Below are 17,776 nucleotides of genomic sequence, written 5' to 3'. Positions count from 1 at the left end.
TGGTGGGATGTACCTTCAGGTGAGAAGTGAACACAGTGTTCGCCGGCAGGAGCGGAGGCTGCTCTCTTCTAAGGCAGAGACTGTCCACGGGAGCCAGCAAGGAAGGGCCAGCCTCCAGAAACAGGTCCAAGAAGGGTGGTGGAAGGTCCTGTGGACCTCCTAATTCCAGAAAAGACTTTATAGATACTTGGCGTGTAAGAAAGGAAATAGACTTGCTTTGCAGTTCTGGTCGTCACGTGTAGGACCAGGAGGTAAAAGTTTTACAGAGAACAGCCTTGTGTTCGGTGCAAGAGGCCTGCCCAGCTCCCTCTTGGCGGTGTGTTACAAGGTTTTCACATCCCAGACCGTGTTTGAGAGTCTAATTCAGACTGTAGGATTCTGTGATCTGTGAGACTGCACGGTGTATAAAATCGCGGCCCCCGGGGCATCCTCTGTCACTTACAGACCATGTACACTGCTTGGAAAGCAGTGAACAGTGCTAAGCCTTGTTCTGTCTTTTTTCAGAACGTGCCCACCATCGGTGTCATTGCTGTTGTCTTAGCCACCCATCTGTGTGATGAAGTCAGCTTGGCAGGCTTTGGGTATGACCTCAATCAACCCAGAACACCTTTGCACTATTTTGACAATCTCTGCATGGCTGCCATGAACTTCCAGACCATGCACAATGTGACGACGGAGACCAGGTTCCTCCTGCAGCTGGTCAGAGAGGGCGTGGTGAAGGACCTCAGCGGAGGCATCCAGTGTGAATTCTGAACACAGAAACCTCATCTGACAGCGCAGCTCTGACTCTGAAGGCTGCTTTTCAAAGCCTTCTCGATGCATCCTGCAAAGCCTTTGAAGTGCAGCTGGTGTTTTTAACTTTTAATTTAAAAAAGTGAGAAACAGTTTTGCTCTTCCCACTTTGTCACCCCTATTTATTTGAGGTCAGTGATTTTGCACAACATTTTGTAACATAATTTTGAGAATTGAATTGGAAAGACTTTTCAAAGAGACTTATATGTAATGATGTTTTATTGTATTTTAAGGACGTTATTTAATTTGTAAAAACTGTCCATGTCTACTGCACATAGAATACCAGGTAATTGAGTGGAAGGAGAATGGAGGTCACTCCTTCGATGAGAGCCCTGAATGCCAGATTCTGGTTCCTTGTCACTCTTCGGTAGGACACGTGTCGGAGGCGCTTCCAGGATGACGTGCTCAGTAGCTAAACCACGGGTACCGGGTCGGCCGTGCTGCTGCGTGAGGCCTGGGCTGGTCGGAGAAGTTCACGGCCCCTCTCTGTTGGGTCTGCCTTCTGCCAGATGACTTGCAGCCATCAGCCAGGGGAGCTGTCCTAGCTGTCCCTGGTCGGGGAGGGACACAGAAGACATTTTCTTTGTCCTCGGGATATACGAAGCCACCCGGGGCTGCAGAAGCCACTGTCTCCCCTGAAATGGTGACAACTCTTGAATTTCTTGAGAGTTTTTTTACTGCCCTTCCAAAGCACTTAAATGTTAATCGGAGGTGTTCCACTGTCTGCCTGAGAGGGCTTGTAAAAATAAGGCACAATCCCCGTTTTCCAGCATTGAAGAATAAACCCTTTCCAAGAAGAGTCACATTTTCTGAAACACTGAAATAAAATTCTCCCAGTGTTATAAATTGCCTATTTAAAAAAATGTTTTTTAATGCCTACCTGGCAGCGTGTACCAGGCAGCGTGCTGGTCAAAAAATAAAAATAAAAAAAATAAAAGCTTTTGAGGAGCTCTTATAGTCTAGTTAATTTGAGCACTTAAAAAAAAAGCCTGTAATGTCCCTGAAATGTCCTTGGATGCTGCTAGGTGGGGACTCTTGGAGAGACGTTGAGCGTCTGTGGCTCCCTCCCAGAACACAGGTTTGTTCCAGCTTCTGTCTCTTAATTGCTCTAGTCTTTGTCATCAGAGGGTCGGCAGCTACTTTGCTCCCTCCCCGCCCTGTCCAGTTCTCCTCTGTACTCACTGCTCCTGCCGTCGGGGTCCCCTGCAGCTCTGACTCCCAGCCCGGCATCCGCCCCCTCCTCAGCACACTCGGGGTGGGGAGCCAGTCACAGCAGGCGCACAGGGGGCCCTTGGATGGCCAGGGCTCTGGGGTCGAACTCAGAGTCGCCGGCATCACAAAATAGTATTTCTCTGGATTGGTGACTTCACATTTTTTATGGATTTTGCCTTCTCTTTTATAAAATACCGTTTAAGAGAAAATGCTTGGAAATGTTCACCAGCTAAATGACTTAGCGTTGAAAATTGAGACTCGGGGAGATGGTCCAGGGCTGTCCTTTGACTCAGGGAAGGCCAGCCCTGCACCACCCAGCTCCAGCCCCTCGTCCTTCAGCGGCTACTCGAAACCTGAATTTTTTTTTTTTTTTTTAGCAGTTTGACCGAAGCCAGGGTTTGGAACTTCCTTAGACAACTTCCCCGTGGGCTCACATGGACACTGCCCTGCAGGGCCGCTGGGAGGTGTGTAGCTCCGTGCCCAGCACCTGGCATCTTCTAGCCCATGTCAGGCCTGGCCCCCTCCCCACCCCTCCTCTCTGCGGCCCTTTTTGCATCCTTACATTGCTTTTCCCAGGCCTCTCGCTTTTGAATTACTAGCAGGGAGCAAGTGCCCAGAGGGCATCAAAAGGCATGCTTTTTTTTTTCAAAGACCTTTCATGGAGTCCACCATCCGGTCGGAGTCGATCGGAGACCATCTTCGAGAACTTTTGGCACTTTGGCAGCTATTTGTTAGAAGGGGCTCCTGGAGTTACGCCTCCCTTACCCCACTCTTTGGGGAACAGACCTCTCGGTGCTTCCGGATATCGCGGGTGGATCTCCAATAACAGGCTCCATGTCGCCCCTCCGACTTCGTAGAGCTTCATAGGCACACGCACATCCCTCTTACGTGGCCGTAGTGCTTGCTTTTGAGGCAACGGAGGACACCTTCTACATGTTGTGTATTTTAATGTACATCTTACCGGAACTTTGGGCCACAGAAAATTTCAGTGAGTTGTATGAGTTTTTGGGTTTTTTTTTTTCTTTTCTTCTTTTTCTCTCCTACAGCGAGCAGATTGTTTCCAGAAACCTAGGCTGGCCTTAGGAAAATGCTTGGGGACCGGATGAGCATCTCCCGATGACGTGGGTCACGTTTTTAGGCAAAGCTGAATTGGGATCTTCTAGACAACTTCATGTATTCTGGGTGCCCCTTCCCTTCCTCTGCTTTTGTATTGCACGGGGTTTTTCTTTTCCAAGAGTGTATCGAGAAAATGTTGGCGATGCCTGTTTTCACATATGTGGGGGGTGTCGTCATTTGTTGGGCCCATTAGTTAAAACAAGTTGTCAGACCAGCTTTTTGACTCAGCTGCTTGTGTTGAACAGGGATGACCCCTTGGCCATCAACAGTCAGTGTGGTTTGCAGTGGCAGACAGAGGCTCAGTTGTAAAAGGAAAAAGTGGTCACGCCCCAGTCTCCTCAGGTTATTGAAGATTTCTAAAACCAAGGACCACTTTGTTGTAGCTGGATTTCAACCCCAGCGCTTTGGGACTTGGTTATCAGAGGGATTGTTGACTTGGCCTTGTTACTGTCTGAAGAGACCCTTTTAGACCAGCGTCGTAGGAGGATTAAGAAATGGCGACTTATTTTCCTCCTTGGCAGGTTTATGGCATCCAAGTGCGGGCTACCTTTTCATCTTTTCTTTGCAACACTTCAGTAAAGTCCATTGAGAAGGAAGAAAAGGACAAGTTCCTGTGAGTTAGCACAATTGCCCGTGGAATGCAGGGAGCTTTTAGTAAGCTTGCAGCGCCAGCGGGAACCCTGGGACACCCGGCCTTCCTTCCATTCACACACAGTAACAAAATGCTTCTCTCAAACAAAGGACCCTGTGTTTGCTGCCGTGGGACCAATGCCCTCTCCCCAGGCACTGACCCTCTGTGAGGGCGCGACCAGATGACCACACACTTGGCTCTCAGACTGTATAGCACAAAGCACAAAGGGAAGCGGGTCCCAGTACACAGAGCACCGGAACTCACATCTGTCCCTGCCCTTTCTCTGGGGTCAAGACACCCTGGCCCACCCTCAGCCTTCATTCTGTCCTTCCCCACTTCCCAAGGTCATTGTAGACAGCATGGATTTGTGTGCTCAAAACATGGTATTTATCTGTATTTACCTACAGCCAACACTCAATATAAGACTGAAGTGAATTGGGCAGGAGAACTATTCATTAAATACACACATTTTATGGACTAGACATTAATGTCCCCCCCCACAAAGGAAATTGCAGTCTCAGTCGTTCAGCTTGCATTACCTAAATGATTAGATTTGACCAATTCCCAATATTAAATTTCAACCCACTGAGAGGAGAAGAAAATCATCCATCCTTAGAGGGCTGCCGGGGAAGAGAAGTAAATAACGTGCTAAGAAATTTGGCTCTAACTTTTTAAAAAGCAGATCTCTCCAGTGAGCTGTGTCATTGAAATGTGTAGGAAGGGAGACAGGTTTCCAAATTTCCTCTGTGGGAAGAAGTGGGCCGTCAGGTTTTGCGTTGGCGTCAGGCCGCCATCCAAGACACAGCAGACGTAACTGTCTCAGCCTTTGTGTGCCTGGAAATGGAGTGAAGTGAATCGTCAGGAAATGCAAACACGAAAGAAACCGAGTATTCACTAGATACCCACAGAAGCAATGCGCCTAATGGATTATACATCAGAACTGTGTAACTTCTAAAAGCAATATATTTTCACTCTCCTGTTACTTGACTTAGTTTTTTGACTTCTTGAAAATCAGTTCCAAGAAAAATTGATGTTTAAAACGACGAGTTCATTTAAAATGTTGGTTAGGTCCTTGGTTGGAAAGACCACACTACACTACCAGGCAGTAACATGAATGTGACAGGTGACGGAGGACAGCGTGGCAGTGAGGGCCAGTTGAGGGCGATTAGGGACAGTAATCCGATGCAAAAGTCGTTTTGTGTGGGCTGTTCCCCATGACCTATCAAGATACCCTATTGGGCTGGTTCATTTGGGGTGGGAAGAAACTATCAGCCCGAAAGCAATAAGAATTCGAGAGGACTGCTGTAATTAAGGGATGAACTCTCTAGTGACAGGATTTTGTACTTTATTCCATCTATAGCACCTATAACGAGGCCTGGCCTATCATAGAACACAGGTAACTAAAGCAGTAAATGAACACGATCACTTTTTCTATATGTAATTGCCTTAGTGACTTAAATGAATCTTAAAAGAACATGCCAGAAGCTGACTAGGCCTATTTAGTGGCTATATACATATCCAAACATTGCGGAAAAACCACCTTATTGCTGAAGCTTCCAAAATAGGTGTGTACCTTACCTTTTCAAAGACCTGCTGTGATTGTTGTGACTTATCGTAAGAAGTGTATGGAGATCTTATCTCCGTTTCTGACACAGAGCTCCCCAGACCCTTGGAATTTCCCAAGTGTTGAGAATAATAAGGTTGTTTTGTATTATGTTAATGAATGACTTCTGGAAAACACCTGAGGATGGGGTCACCAGAGGAACCAACCCAAGTGATTTCAGTCCCACCCACCCCCCCCCGACCTCTGGGGAAGAGAGAGCGGCTAAAGGTTGGAATCATTGACCAATGGCCAAGGACTTAATCAACCATGCCTAGGTAATGAAACCTCCACAAAAACCCGAAAGGCTGGGGTGCAGAGAGCTTCTGAGCTGACAAACACATAGAGACTTGGGGAGACTGGTGCCCCTAGAGAGAACAGGGAAGCTCCCAGCCCCGGGCCCACACCCGGCCCCATGCAACTCTTCCATCTCGCTCTTCCTGAGTTCTATCTTTTTATAATAAACCAGTCGTCTCATAAGTAAAATGTTGGAGTTCTGTGAGGCGCTCTACCAAATTAGTCAACCTGAGGAGGGGCCCTTGGGCATCTCTGATTTATTAGGCAGTTGGTCAGAAGTACAGATAAGCACCAGGGCTTGGCGATTTGCATCTTAAGTTGGAGTTCACTGGAACCTCCGATTTGTAGCCAGTTAGGCGGAAGCCCAGGTAACAATCTGAGCTTGGGGCTGGTGTCAGAAGTGGGAAGGGCGCTTGTAGGACTGAACCCTCAACCTGTGGGATCCAAGGCTATCTTCTGGCGGATGTTGTCAGACTTGAGTCGAATTCTCACACACACTGCCAGTGTCAGAGCATTGCCTGTTGGAGGTGTGGGGACCCCTCCACAACACGCATTGAATTTGGGTGCTCAGAACACAAAAGACCTGCCAAAGTACACCAAAGTGTGGCGTAGGGGTTGGTGTTTCACACTGTATATAACAGGGAAGGTCCTGTGTCAAAGGTTCTATGTTTTGTAGTCAAGGCAGTCATAGTGAGTTTATTATACGGAATTTGGAAACCAAGGTAATATACATCTATTGTATGTATGTACATACTGGTCTGCCTTTTTTCTTTCTTTTGCTATACATCATTTACTTGATAAAGACTACTTCTAAAAGACATAATTACTAAAGAGCTGATCATTTTATGTGCCCTTGTCTTTAAAATATTGGTGGACAAAAGGCCTTCTGATGAGGGCTTTGTGCTGGAGTGGTTTGCTCTTCCAGTGTGATGTTTAGTAGGAAGAGTGAGTGAGATTACACCCACACACACACGTGCACACACACACAGCCAAGCATGCAAAATTAGATTCTAGGCTAAACCAAGAGTCTTGTCCTAAAATGAGAGGTTGAGTGGAAAGTCACAGTAGTGGCCTTTCCCTCCCCATCTTTGCCTATGGCTCATTTATGTCACTTTTCTCTACAAACTTGACCTAAATTTAACATGAGTGCACTGCGAACCCTGGGGGTGAGCTGAGGAGATGTCAGAAGGGACAGGCCCCCATCTTCTTGCTAACCTCAACTCCTCTCCCCACCCAACCACCACAAGACTGACAGGGACTGAGGAACCATCCAGTACAATGCCAGGCTTCACAGACGAGCATCCCTGTAGGGTTCATGCACACTGACTGGGCACCCCTCATCTGGAAGGGGTAGCAAGTCTCAGTTCCAGCTGTCCTGTCCAATGAGCAGGCCAAATGTCCTGATTCTTACTTTGGACAATATAATCACCATACTTATTGTTTTATATACCTATTCCTAGAAACCTATTTTGTGTTTCTTACAGTGTATATCCCAAGATGTTTGGAGTCACTTTTAGAAGGGGTGACTTCTGACCACTTCCATCTCAGCCTGCAGCTACGTCAAAGTCTCTCCAGAATCTTCCCCAGGCCTCTCTCCATAAAGAGCCGGCCCTGATTTTCTTCCCTGCTCCCTTCTCTCTGTTCATCCCCACCCCGTGCTTATGTCCTGTATTGAGCAATGATTTGTCTTTCCTCCAACTAGAAAGAATCTTTCCTTTTCAGGAAGATAGCAAAAATTGAGCTGACAATCAAAGAGATTCTGGCCAGGGGCAAGGAGCAGAGATCACCACCTTGTTTCTACCCGTCAGATGTCATAATTTCCTGCAGGAACAAAGGCCGGTCCAGTTTGTATTGTCTAATTTTGAATACTCCTAAAATAAGATTTTAAATATTATTTAAAATTGAAAAATGAAATAAAAGAAAAGCTTATTTAGATCATTTTTCATTTCTTTAGCCTTTTTGAAGTCTTCACATAGTAGATATGTGACCTCCTTTATGTCACAAACTTGGATTTAAGTAGCCGTTTGGCCCTCCCACCTATGCCTTGGAGGAATACAAAACCTCTGTTAAGACCCACTGATACAACATGGGTACAAGAGAGCAGGAGAGGGAAATGTTTTGGAGTTCATCCTATGAACAAACAGCCCAAAGTTGGTGTATCCACAGGTATGACGGTGGTGGGGTGCTTGTCACCACCAGTTTTGTGGGTCCCTCCACATTGCTGTCACTGTCTGGCTCCAGGGACTTTTGGCCCCAATTCGGGGAGAGCTCAGACCAGGTTAGAACAAAGGCCATGCTGAGACCTACCTGCTCCAGATACACCCCCCACATTTTCCAAAACTTGCAAGTGAAATAGAATCCGATGGTTGCTTTAGTTTCAAACACACTAAAATATACCAGGTCTTAGAATACAGAAGTGAAAGGAACAGTGGATGGCCCCTGTGTAGGACGCTCAGTTCTGCAGCTCTGGCTGACTGTTCTGGTAGACCATTCTGTCCTGAACACCATTTGTTCAAACACTGAAACAGTCGCTGCTCTGCACACCATGCCCGACAGACACTCTCGGCTGTATCTTAGTACCCAGCTGGGGTGTCCTAAAGATACTGCCCTGTGCCACCTCGCCCCAGCTCCTCGCCCGCTCTGCCACCACGGCCACCTTCGTGTCTACAGCCTTCTGAGAGCCACAGCCAGACCCTGATGGACAGGCTGCAAACCGAATGGACCTTGTCCTACAGCTCCGGAGTTGAGTCTAGAGGGCAAAACTTCTTAAAGAAGTAAACATGACAGGGGCGCCTGGGTAGCGCAGTCCTTAAGCGTCTGTCTCCGGCTCAGGGTGTGATCCCGGCATTCCGGCATCGAGTCCCACATCGGGCTCCTCCGCTGGGAGCCTGCTTCTTCCTCTCCCACTCCCCTGCTGTGTTCCCTCTCTCGCTGGCTGTCTCTCTTTTACATAAATAAATAAAATCTTAAAAAAAAAAAGAAGTAAACATGACAAAGGCATGTGTTAAAGCAAAGGGCAAGGGCACCATGGACGGGATGAAGGGATGTCAGGGAAGTCAACCTGAGGCCAAGGCGGTGATGGGCAGAACGAGAGGAGGGCCGGGGAAGAGAGTTCCTGGCAGAGGGAACAGATTTGCCAAGATGTGGAGATGACCCAACACAACAACTTTATCAGACCAAACCCAAAAGGCAAATAGAGGCTCAGGGTGCAGCTTCTAGAGGGCAGAAAGATGAACGTCGGGGTAAAGAACATTCTGGAGCCACTAGGTGAGGTAATGGGAGTGACTTGATCCAGCTTACACTGGAAAACATCATTGTGGCTGCAGGCGGAAAGAGGATGAAGGGTGTGGTGGGTGGGGGACTGCAGACAGAGAAAGGATGGGAAAACCAAGGGAAGTGACTTCACCGTGGGCAAGACTGAAAAGTGGGTGATGCCGGAGCTCCAGGGTGGGCCTCATGACCCAGGATTCTGCCAACCATTTTTCTAGATCTGTCTCTGGGGTGTGACTGGAGAGAGCCCAGGACAGGAACCAGGAGGCTGGGAGGTAAGCCTACCTCTGCTATAACACCCATACATGCCTTGGGATAAGTCACAGCCCCTCTCTGCGCTTCTCATCTGTTAAACAGGGCATCGGCGGGGCCCCAGCACACATTAATTTCTCTTTAATGAAAAGAAAACTGCCAACCCCGGAATATGTGGCCATAAGAGTGGACCACAGCGCCGCCTAGTGTCTGTGAGGTGTGTGCACAGTTCTCGGCGTTGGGTTTCCAGGAGGAGCCCAGTACTCAGAAGTCTGGCCGGCTGGCTCCTCTGCCCCGTTGCCTGCGTGGGCGCTACCCCTCTTCCTGCTCTCTCTCGCCACTTCTCAGGCTTCCTTTCCCCCTCCCACACTTCTGCCCTCCATACTCTCTTCTGTCCCCTTCTCACTGTGATCTCTTCCTGCGAGATCATCCTTTCAATGGATCTGATGCTCCCTCTTTTTATTCCATTCCCAGGTCTGCATGGGAGTTCCTATCAAGCCTCCAGAACCCCAGCCCCGTATGTCCTCCTTCTTCAGGATGTCACCACCTCCCTGACTACCGGGCAAGCCTGGACCTCAGACTCCGAAGGCTGAAAATGCTGTGCCTCACCCCGAAGCCCAGCCACTGACCAACTTCCTTTCTGACAGGTGTGACCTCCCAGGTGCCTCAGTCCTGTCCACCTGCTGGCAGGCCTGGCGGAGTGTCCCTCCGCGGTGTCTCTTACGCCCAACTTTGTCCCCTGTTAGATGGATGGTTTGGAAGAGTGGGGTTCTGGGAGGCAACGGAACTCCCACAGACCCTGCAGAGCCCACACCGCCGTGACACTTTCCTGACCTGCTGGCCTCTGCCTGCCCACAGCCCCTGGCTCCTCCGTCTGCCATCAGTAAAAACCCAACTTGGGTTTTTTCTTTGTGGTACAAATAATACACGGCCACTGGAGATCCGTTTCAACATACATACTCACAGAAAGACAAAAATTTAAAAATTAAAATCAACCATGTTTCCATCCAGAGGTATAAGCACTGTGAAGAGTTTAAGATATATTCTCCAGGGTACTTTTTTCTATGCACGTGCAACATAAATGATTATGGATAGATTAGATTTTATAGATGGAATCATATAAGCCATACTTCTCTGTAATAATCTCCCCCACCTTTAATCATGTTAATCCATATAGGTCTACCTCACCCTTTATATGGCTATGTTTGAATACACCATAATTTATTAACCCCCCAAGAAAGGATAATTAAATTGCTTTAATTTTTTTTACAAAGTTTTTGTTTAAGATTTTATTTATTTATTTATTTGAGAAAGAGAGAGCACAAGCCGGTGGAGGGGCAGAGGGAGAGGGAGAAGCAGACTCCCCGCTGAGCAGGGAGCCCAATTCAATTCGGGGCTCAATCCAGGACCCTGGGATCATGACCTGAGACACTTAACCGACTGAGCCACCCAGGGGCCTCTTTGTTTTAATATTATAAATGATACGTATTTGAATTCTTGTTAGGTAATCTCCTTGGGATAAGTTCCTAGTAATAGGATCAGTAAGTCAAAGGGACAGATGTTTTTTAAAAAATCCTGGTGTGAATTGCCAAACTGCTCCCCAAAAGAGTCACACTACCTTACACTCCTCTCAACCATGTGGGAAAGTGTCTGTTTACACATGGCCTTGATAATCCTGAGTATTGCTCTCTTTTTTAACGATATGATAAAAAAAAAAAACAATGTGTTATTTCAAATTGAATATCTTTAACTGCTTGAGAGGCTAAATATTTTTCTGTTACTTGGCCATTTGTACTTTCTCTAAATTAAATTGCCTAATACTCTTTGCACATTTTTCCATGGGGCATGTTCATTTTTCTCTAATAATTTCACAAGAATTCTTTATATGTTTTAAAAAAGTTTGGTTCCACTTCCAAGCTGAAAGCATGAGGAACTGCACAGAACCCCTCCCCGGAGACACAAGCAAAGCTGCTAAAACTGTTTTAAAAACTTTAAGTGTCTGGAAATTATCCTAAGAACATATAGCAAATGAAGAAAGATTTTTTTCAAGACAATCTGCTAAAGCGTGTTAAGAACAGCAAGAGTATGTGAGCCACCATCCTCTCCCTCCTTCCCCACCCCCAACCATCTCTGCTAAATGGAAGCTCCGTTTCAGGTGGTGTGGCCAAGAAGACAGGCTTCTTCTCTCCTTAGCAGCTAATTGATTAAGAGCTATTTTATCTCACCAGTAGGGACAGGCTATCAGTGTTTCTCACCACCTTCAACTCTAAATTAGAGGTGGGTGTAGCCAAGAGGTTGGGCATTCCTTTCTTCTACCCATCCCCTCCCCCATATGATGGAGGCTGTACCCTAGACGTGACAGGCCAAGAATACTGGGGCCCCAATCATCCTCACCCCAGCTCACTCATTCCATGATGAGGTTTCACAGTACACTGACAGAACTGAGGGGAGAAATTGACAATTCAACAATAATAGACTTCAAGACTCCACTTTTGATCTTGGCTAGAACAACTGGGCAGACGGCAGACAACTAGATTTCCATATGCAGAAGAAGGAAGTTGGATCCCTACCTCACACTATACACAAAACTCACTCAAAATGAATCACTGGCCTAAATATAAGAGCTAAAACAATAAAACTTGTGGGAAAAAACATGAGGGTTAATCTTTTTGACCTTGGATTTGACATTGGCTTCTTAGAGAAGACATGAGCAACAAAAGAAAAAAATGGATAAACTGGATGTGATCATAATTAACTTGTGTGTCAAAGGACACTATTAAGAAAGTGAGAAGACAGCCCACAGGATAGGAGAATATTTTTACAAATCATATATTCAATAATGGACTTATAGCTAGAATATGTAAAGAATGATTACAACTCAGTAATAAAAAGACAAATAGCCCAATTTTTAAAATGGGCAAAGAGTCTGATTACACATTTCTCCAAGGAGGATATGCAAATGACCAATAAGCATATAAAGAGATGCTCCCTAGCATTAGCCATCAGAAAAATGCAAATCAAAACCACGATGAGATGCCTCTTCACACCCACTATGATGACTGTAATAATTAATAATAATATAAAATTTTAAATTATTATTACAACCATAATAACTAGTATTGGCAAAGGTGTAGGTAAATTGGAGACTCATACATGGCTGGTGTAAATATAAAATGGTGCAGCCACTTTGGAAAACAGTCTGGCAGCTCCTCAAATGATTAAACAGAGAGTGATGATAGGACCCAGCAATTTCATTCCAAGTGCATACCCAAGAGAAATGAAAACATAGGTCCACACAAAAACTTCTGCATGGATGTTCATAGCAGCGTTCTTTATATTAGCCAAAACTTGGACACAACCCAAATTCTATCAACTAATAGATGAATAACATGCCACATATGCATACGCTAGAATATTATTTAGCCACAAAGGGAATGAGGTATGAGGTAGTGATACAACACGGATGGACCTTGAAAACATACTAGGAGAAGCCAGTCTAAGAGGATATTTTTTATATGACTCAATTTATACAAAATGTGTAGAATAGGCAAATTTATAGAGACAAAAAGCAGACTAACGGTTGCCTAGGGTTGGGACGATGGGTGGGGATTGGGAAGTGACAGCTAAGGGGCGCTAGGTTCTCTGTTTTGAGTGATGAAAATGTTCTATAATTAATTACAGTAATGAAGGAACACACGAGTCTATGAATATACTAAACACCGCTGACTTGTATACTTCAACTAGATTAATAATACTGCCTATGAATTAAACCTCAATAAAGCCATTAAATAGTCTTGTTCATATTTTCTTCATCCTTCTGAAGACACTAAAGCCGGTGGCCCGGGAGCCTCCTCAGAACCCAGGCCATCCCTCTGTGGCCATTCAGGTCCTGCAGGTCAAGCATCAGAGACCCTCGGTTCCTGGTGCATTCAGCTGTAGCCAATTCCCGAGACTCCAACCCCACCTCAGCCCGAGGATGAGTCCAGCTGTCCCTTCGGTTGCCTGAACCAGGCTCCACTTTTTTTTAAGGGGTTGATGTTCTGTATTTATTTAAATTAGCAATGTCAGATTTGAAATGCTACAATTTAGAAATTTTACTTATTTTTATGAACCCTGGTGTAAGTCATCTGAAAGCAAGATTTTATTGCAGCTCACATTGAAAAAAAAAGTTTGTGTAAGTGTAATAAACTTATTATATTGCTTCAACAGCTTGGATGTCAAAGGTGTTAATTCCACTGCCATGGATCCTTCCAACATCATCTATTTAACGCCAGTCCTCAAGCCCTCCGTGTGGACTCTGCTCTCCAGAGGTGAAGAGGGTCGTCCAAATTGGCTTGTCTCATTGATAAAAACCCTCCAAATTCCACTTCTAAAAACAATTCTGGAACCTCGAAGATGTCATATAGGTAATCGTGCAGCTGCCAGAGCACGACACAAGGGAAGACCTTGGGAACCTCGTTCACTCTGAGACTGACCTGCAAAAGGTCAGTGGAGGTTGTATTGTGTCCCCTCGCCAAGGAAGGACTCCATGCACCTGTCTGCGTGCACCTGTCTGCATGAGGCCAGAGGAAAGAGTCTAATGTCTCTCCGGGACTATCCCATAAGCCAACTTCCACTTTGTTTTCCTGGCTACAGAAATCTGTTACCCGGCCACTGAATCCAGCAGCAGACCTGGCGGACCCTGAAGCCTGGCTCAGTGGCCTCATCAGATCCTCATAGCTACAGAATGTCCTTCACATGTCCCAGAGCATGGTCACACACACACACACACACACACACACACACACACACTGAGAATGAGAGAGAGAGGGTTTTGCAAAAGACAGCCATGCACAGGGAGGCTCAACAACAGAAATCTATTTCCTCGAATTTCTGGAGACTGGAAGTCCAAGACCAGCAGGGTAGGTAGGGGTCTGGTGTGGGCTCCCCCCCTTGGCCCGCTGAGCTCTGCTTTCTTGCCGTGTGCTGGCATGACGTCTCTTCTCATAAGGACACTAATCGTATCAGATCAGGGCCTCACCATTATTATCTCCTTAACTTTAATTACTTCCTCAGAGGCCCCATCTCCAAATTTAGCCACCCTGGGGATTAGGGCTTCCACATATGAATTTAGGGGAGGGCACACAAACTGTCGGGGAATGTTCGGTGTGAGAAGAGTGTACATTCTGCTCATGTTGGATGAAATATCCTCTAAGTGTCAAAGATCCAGACAATGGATAATGCTGTTGAGTTCAACTGTGTATTTACTGATTTTCTGCCTCTTTGATCTGTCAGTTTGTTCAGCTTTTCTTCGTGTCAGGATGGGAATGACAATTTCCAGGCTCTTTACATGTTGGAGCTGACACAGGGGTTCCCCAGATTTGCTTTTTTGAGCCAGAAGGAGTTCAATAGTTGGGAAAGTGTAGACAGCCCCTTCCCGGCTGCCCTTGGGAATGTATGTAGATGAAATGTCTTCATTTCATCAACTTTCAAGCTAAAAGGTTGTCTTTGGAGTATGGAAAATAAAGATGGTCTAGAAATGGGGACAGAGAAGAAGGAAGAAGTTTCTGAGGGGACCCTGGGTCTGTGGCCCCAGTACCGGAGACAGACAACAGCTTTAGTGTTCATACACAGCATTCTGAAAAAGGGTTTACCAATGGTACTTTGGGGTTCAAATCCAGGCATTCAGAAGCCCCTTCCCCATTTCTGGTGAGTACTGAAGTGGCTGGGGGGGTGAGCTGCTGACAAGACGGTATTCACTGGTATAACTTAGGGAGAGCAAGCCCATTCTCCAGGGAGCTCAGTGCAAATCCTAGAAACCTGGGCCCCAAAGCTCATCCAACATTGTGGCTAATGGAGTCGAAGAGCCAACTCATGTCCATCTTGTATTACTTCTTAACTGCGCGGCCTTGAGCAAATTCCTGCCCTCCCAGTGTCTCCCATCTGGAATGGAAGATTAAATGAGATAATCAGTGTAAAGCACTCCATAAACGTTAGCTGTTAGTATGAATAGCTGTCACAGCGAATTATTTTTTTTATGTTGGAGGGCAGTCCAGAAAGGACTACTTACAGTTACTTAGGTTTTAAATTAATGTTCCTTTCATTAAAGTAGAAATAACCTAGTTATCCTTAAGCTGTTATGTTCAGTTTATAAATCTTGTTATTCTATTTATAAAAATGGCAAGATAAGAACAGTGACCCTCAATTTTCTTTGATTAATGATCTATTAACTCAACTTGAAGACCCTAAGCTCCCTTTAGAGATCATCTGTAAACTTAATTAAATTCCTCTAAACACTCTGGACTGCATTTATAAATTTAACATATTACATTTCCTTTGTAAGCACTGCAGTTGCCTAACAAAGCAAACTAATGACTCTAAGAAGCAAGTAATAAATTCTTATATGCCTAAGACATAAAATGTATTAACATAGTGAAGGAAAAGAAAGAAAAATTAAATTGTATTAACATAGTGAAACACCAGTGTTCTTTAAAATCCTATTAGCATTCACAAAAAAATAAAGTCAAGTTTTCTTTCCCTTAAAATCACAAGTCTCTGTCTATCACACATCTAAAACTGGAAACATCAGGCTAATACGTCACTCCTGAACATGAGAGATTCTCGGGACTATTAGAATATTTTAAAGAAACTACGCACGGGTTACTCCTAAACTTGATGTGACAGTTTGATTGTAAAAACTTCACTTCTTTCCTCATCTCCATGTTTAAACCTGAACTTTGCCAGGTTAGGAAAGGGCCCAGGAAGCTGCAGAGGCACCATCTGCAGAAGGCCAAGGGCGCCACCCTCGGGAAATGGTGACACCGGGCTGGCAGTTTACAGCCTGGATGCGGATGCTTCTTGGTCAGAGCAAGATGGAGGATTGTGGATCCGGGCGCCGCAGGGTCCCAAGGGCGCCAGTTTGACCTGCCAGGCCTACTGCATACTCGAGACGACAACAGGGGACCCCATGTTTATTCCTTTCAGACAGAGTTGGCTTTGCAACCCAGGCTCCCTAGACATTCCTGTCCTCACTCACTTTCCCGTAACCTCTTTTCTAACTTCTATCGGTTTCGTTGAGGAGTCAGCAGGCTCCATTCCCCATGTCCAACCCCTTTCCCCAGGGCTCTTCAACTGGATTCAACCAACCTACTCACTGTCCGAATCCTGTCGCCTTGGCATCAGCCGCAGCAAGAAGGTCACTCCAAGGACACAGCATTTTCCCATAGGCATTCGTTGCTACCCAGCTGATTTTAGAGAAGCAGGCGCTTGTCCTGAGAGGATCATTTGCTATTTGTTCTTGATAGATTTTCCTCTCCCTACTCAACCTGCCTTTCCTGCTTTTATTTTCAGGATCTTGAGCAATTTAAGGGGATTGGGTGGGAGTTGGGGAGAGGAGAAAGAGGTGGTTTGGGAGAACCCCGTGGCCAGGACATCAGTGTGCCCCCCCACCCCCATGGAGGGGACAGGACCTCAGGGGGCAGCAGGGGAGGAAGTGAGGACGGCCCGGGCTCCAGGGCTGCCAACCTTGGCAGGGAAGCGACAGAGCCTCCCTGAAGCTTCGAAGTGAAGCTTCCACAGTGGCCCTGACACACTGAGAATTTAAACCTCCCCTCCCTCTCCCGTTTCTAGGATCTGGTGATGCTCTGGCTTCTTGCACAGGCCTGGGGAGGAGCCCCACTTCTATTTCCAAAAGCAAGGAGGAACACATTTTTCTGCTGTCCTGGCAGTGGTGGAGTCTGATCTAATGTGATTTTAGTGAAACGAATAATAAATACAGAGTGGTCTTTCCAGCGTGCCTGAGTTCTGTGACATTCACACAAGATGAGTCTGGCTGGAGCAGGAGGAAGAGCCCTGAAGGACGGGTCCCGCCAGGCCTTGCAACAGCGGTGGACTCCTGAGCACCTTACTCCACTTCCCCAACCTTCAGTTTCCTCCTTTGTAACATGGGAAGGAGCTGCCCACCTACCAGGCTTTTTCCCAGGCCTCCCCCCTGCGGGGCTCTGCAGGCCCGCCCACGTGGGCATTAGGTCCCCCTCGCGGGCCTCGAGAAGCCGATGGCAGCCCAGCATGGCCAGCAGAGGGCACTGTCGCGCCGCGCAGACTGTGCTCCGCCAGTGGAATGGGCCTCTCCAGAAGGCCACCTGCTCTCAGGGCTGTATGGGGACAGCGTCCAGCGTCCATCCCCCTTTCAGGGGAGTGGTCCAGACGCCCGGACCCTCGGGTCTCACCAGCCTGCAGGTAGAAGGTGGCAGGCATCCAGTTTCTCCCCCCAACAGACCCTCAGCCCCTCAGCACTATGCCCTGTTTGGAAGCCCTTGGGGTGGCTCACGTGTGGTCACAAACCAGTCTGCACCACGGGGCACCACTGCAGCTCTGCCAGGTTTCTGGGTGGGTCCCCACGTGGCATCCGTGGCACCCCCAGACTTGTGGCAGCTTCCACCCGTGGGGGACACCACCCCTAAGGGTCAAAGCTGAGAGGTGCTCAGGGCAGAACCACCCCCTCCGCTCTCTGCGGAAGGAGGGAGCACTCAGCTGTGAGTCCCGCAGGGGCCACCGGTCTCCCCACGACTAACTCCTGCCTTCTTATAGCAGGGGGCCGGGTCACTGGGTCATCTGGGTCACTCCAT

The 17,776-nt window shown here is 46.9% G+C and overlaps 1 protein-coding gene and 1 long non-coding RNA gene across 6 annotated transcripts in view; both read left to right on the top strand.

Moving 5' to 3' along the window:
- Positions 1-1,744, top strand: part of ST3GAL5 (ST3 beta-galactoside alpha-2,3-sialyltransferase 5) — a 46,244-nt gene extending 44,500 nt beyond the window's left edge. For all 5 annotated transcript variants that reach the window (XM_034659474.1, XM_034659476.1, XM_034659475.1 and 2 more), the window contains one exon: positions 505-1,744. In XM_034659474.1, the coding sequence (XP_034515365.1) occupies positions 505-753 (249 nt within the window). In that variant the 3' untranslated portion in view covers positions 754-1,744. The remainder of the gene's footprint in view (positions 1-504) is intronic.
- Positions 1,745-9,387: 7,643 nt separating this feature from the next.
- On the top strand, positions 9,388-15,694 carry LOC117802004. Its single transcript, XR_004624998.1, has 2 exons — positions 9,388-9,817; positions 13,380-15,694. It is a non-coding gene; the product is annotated as an uncharacterized LOC117802004 (long non-coding RNA).
- Positions 15,695-17,776: the final 2,082 nt, after the last annotated feature.

This window comes from Ailuropoda melanoleuca, chromosome 4 (genome assembly GCF_002007445.2).
Source record: "Ailuropoda melanoleuca isolate Jingjing chromosome 4, ASM200744v2, whole genome shotgun sequence".
Classification (NCBI taxonomy): Eukaryota; Metazoa; Chordata; class Mammalia; order Carnivora; family Ursidae; genus Ailuropoda; species Ailuropoda melanoleuca.
The sequence above is the reverse complement of the archived record's forward strand: the minus strand, read 5'-3'. Positions and strand labels throughout refer to the sequence as shown.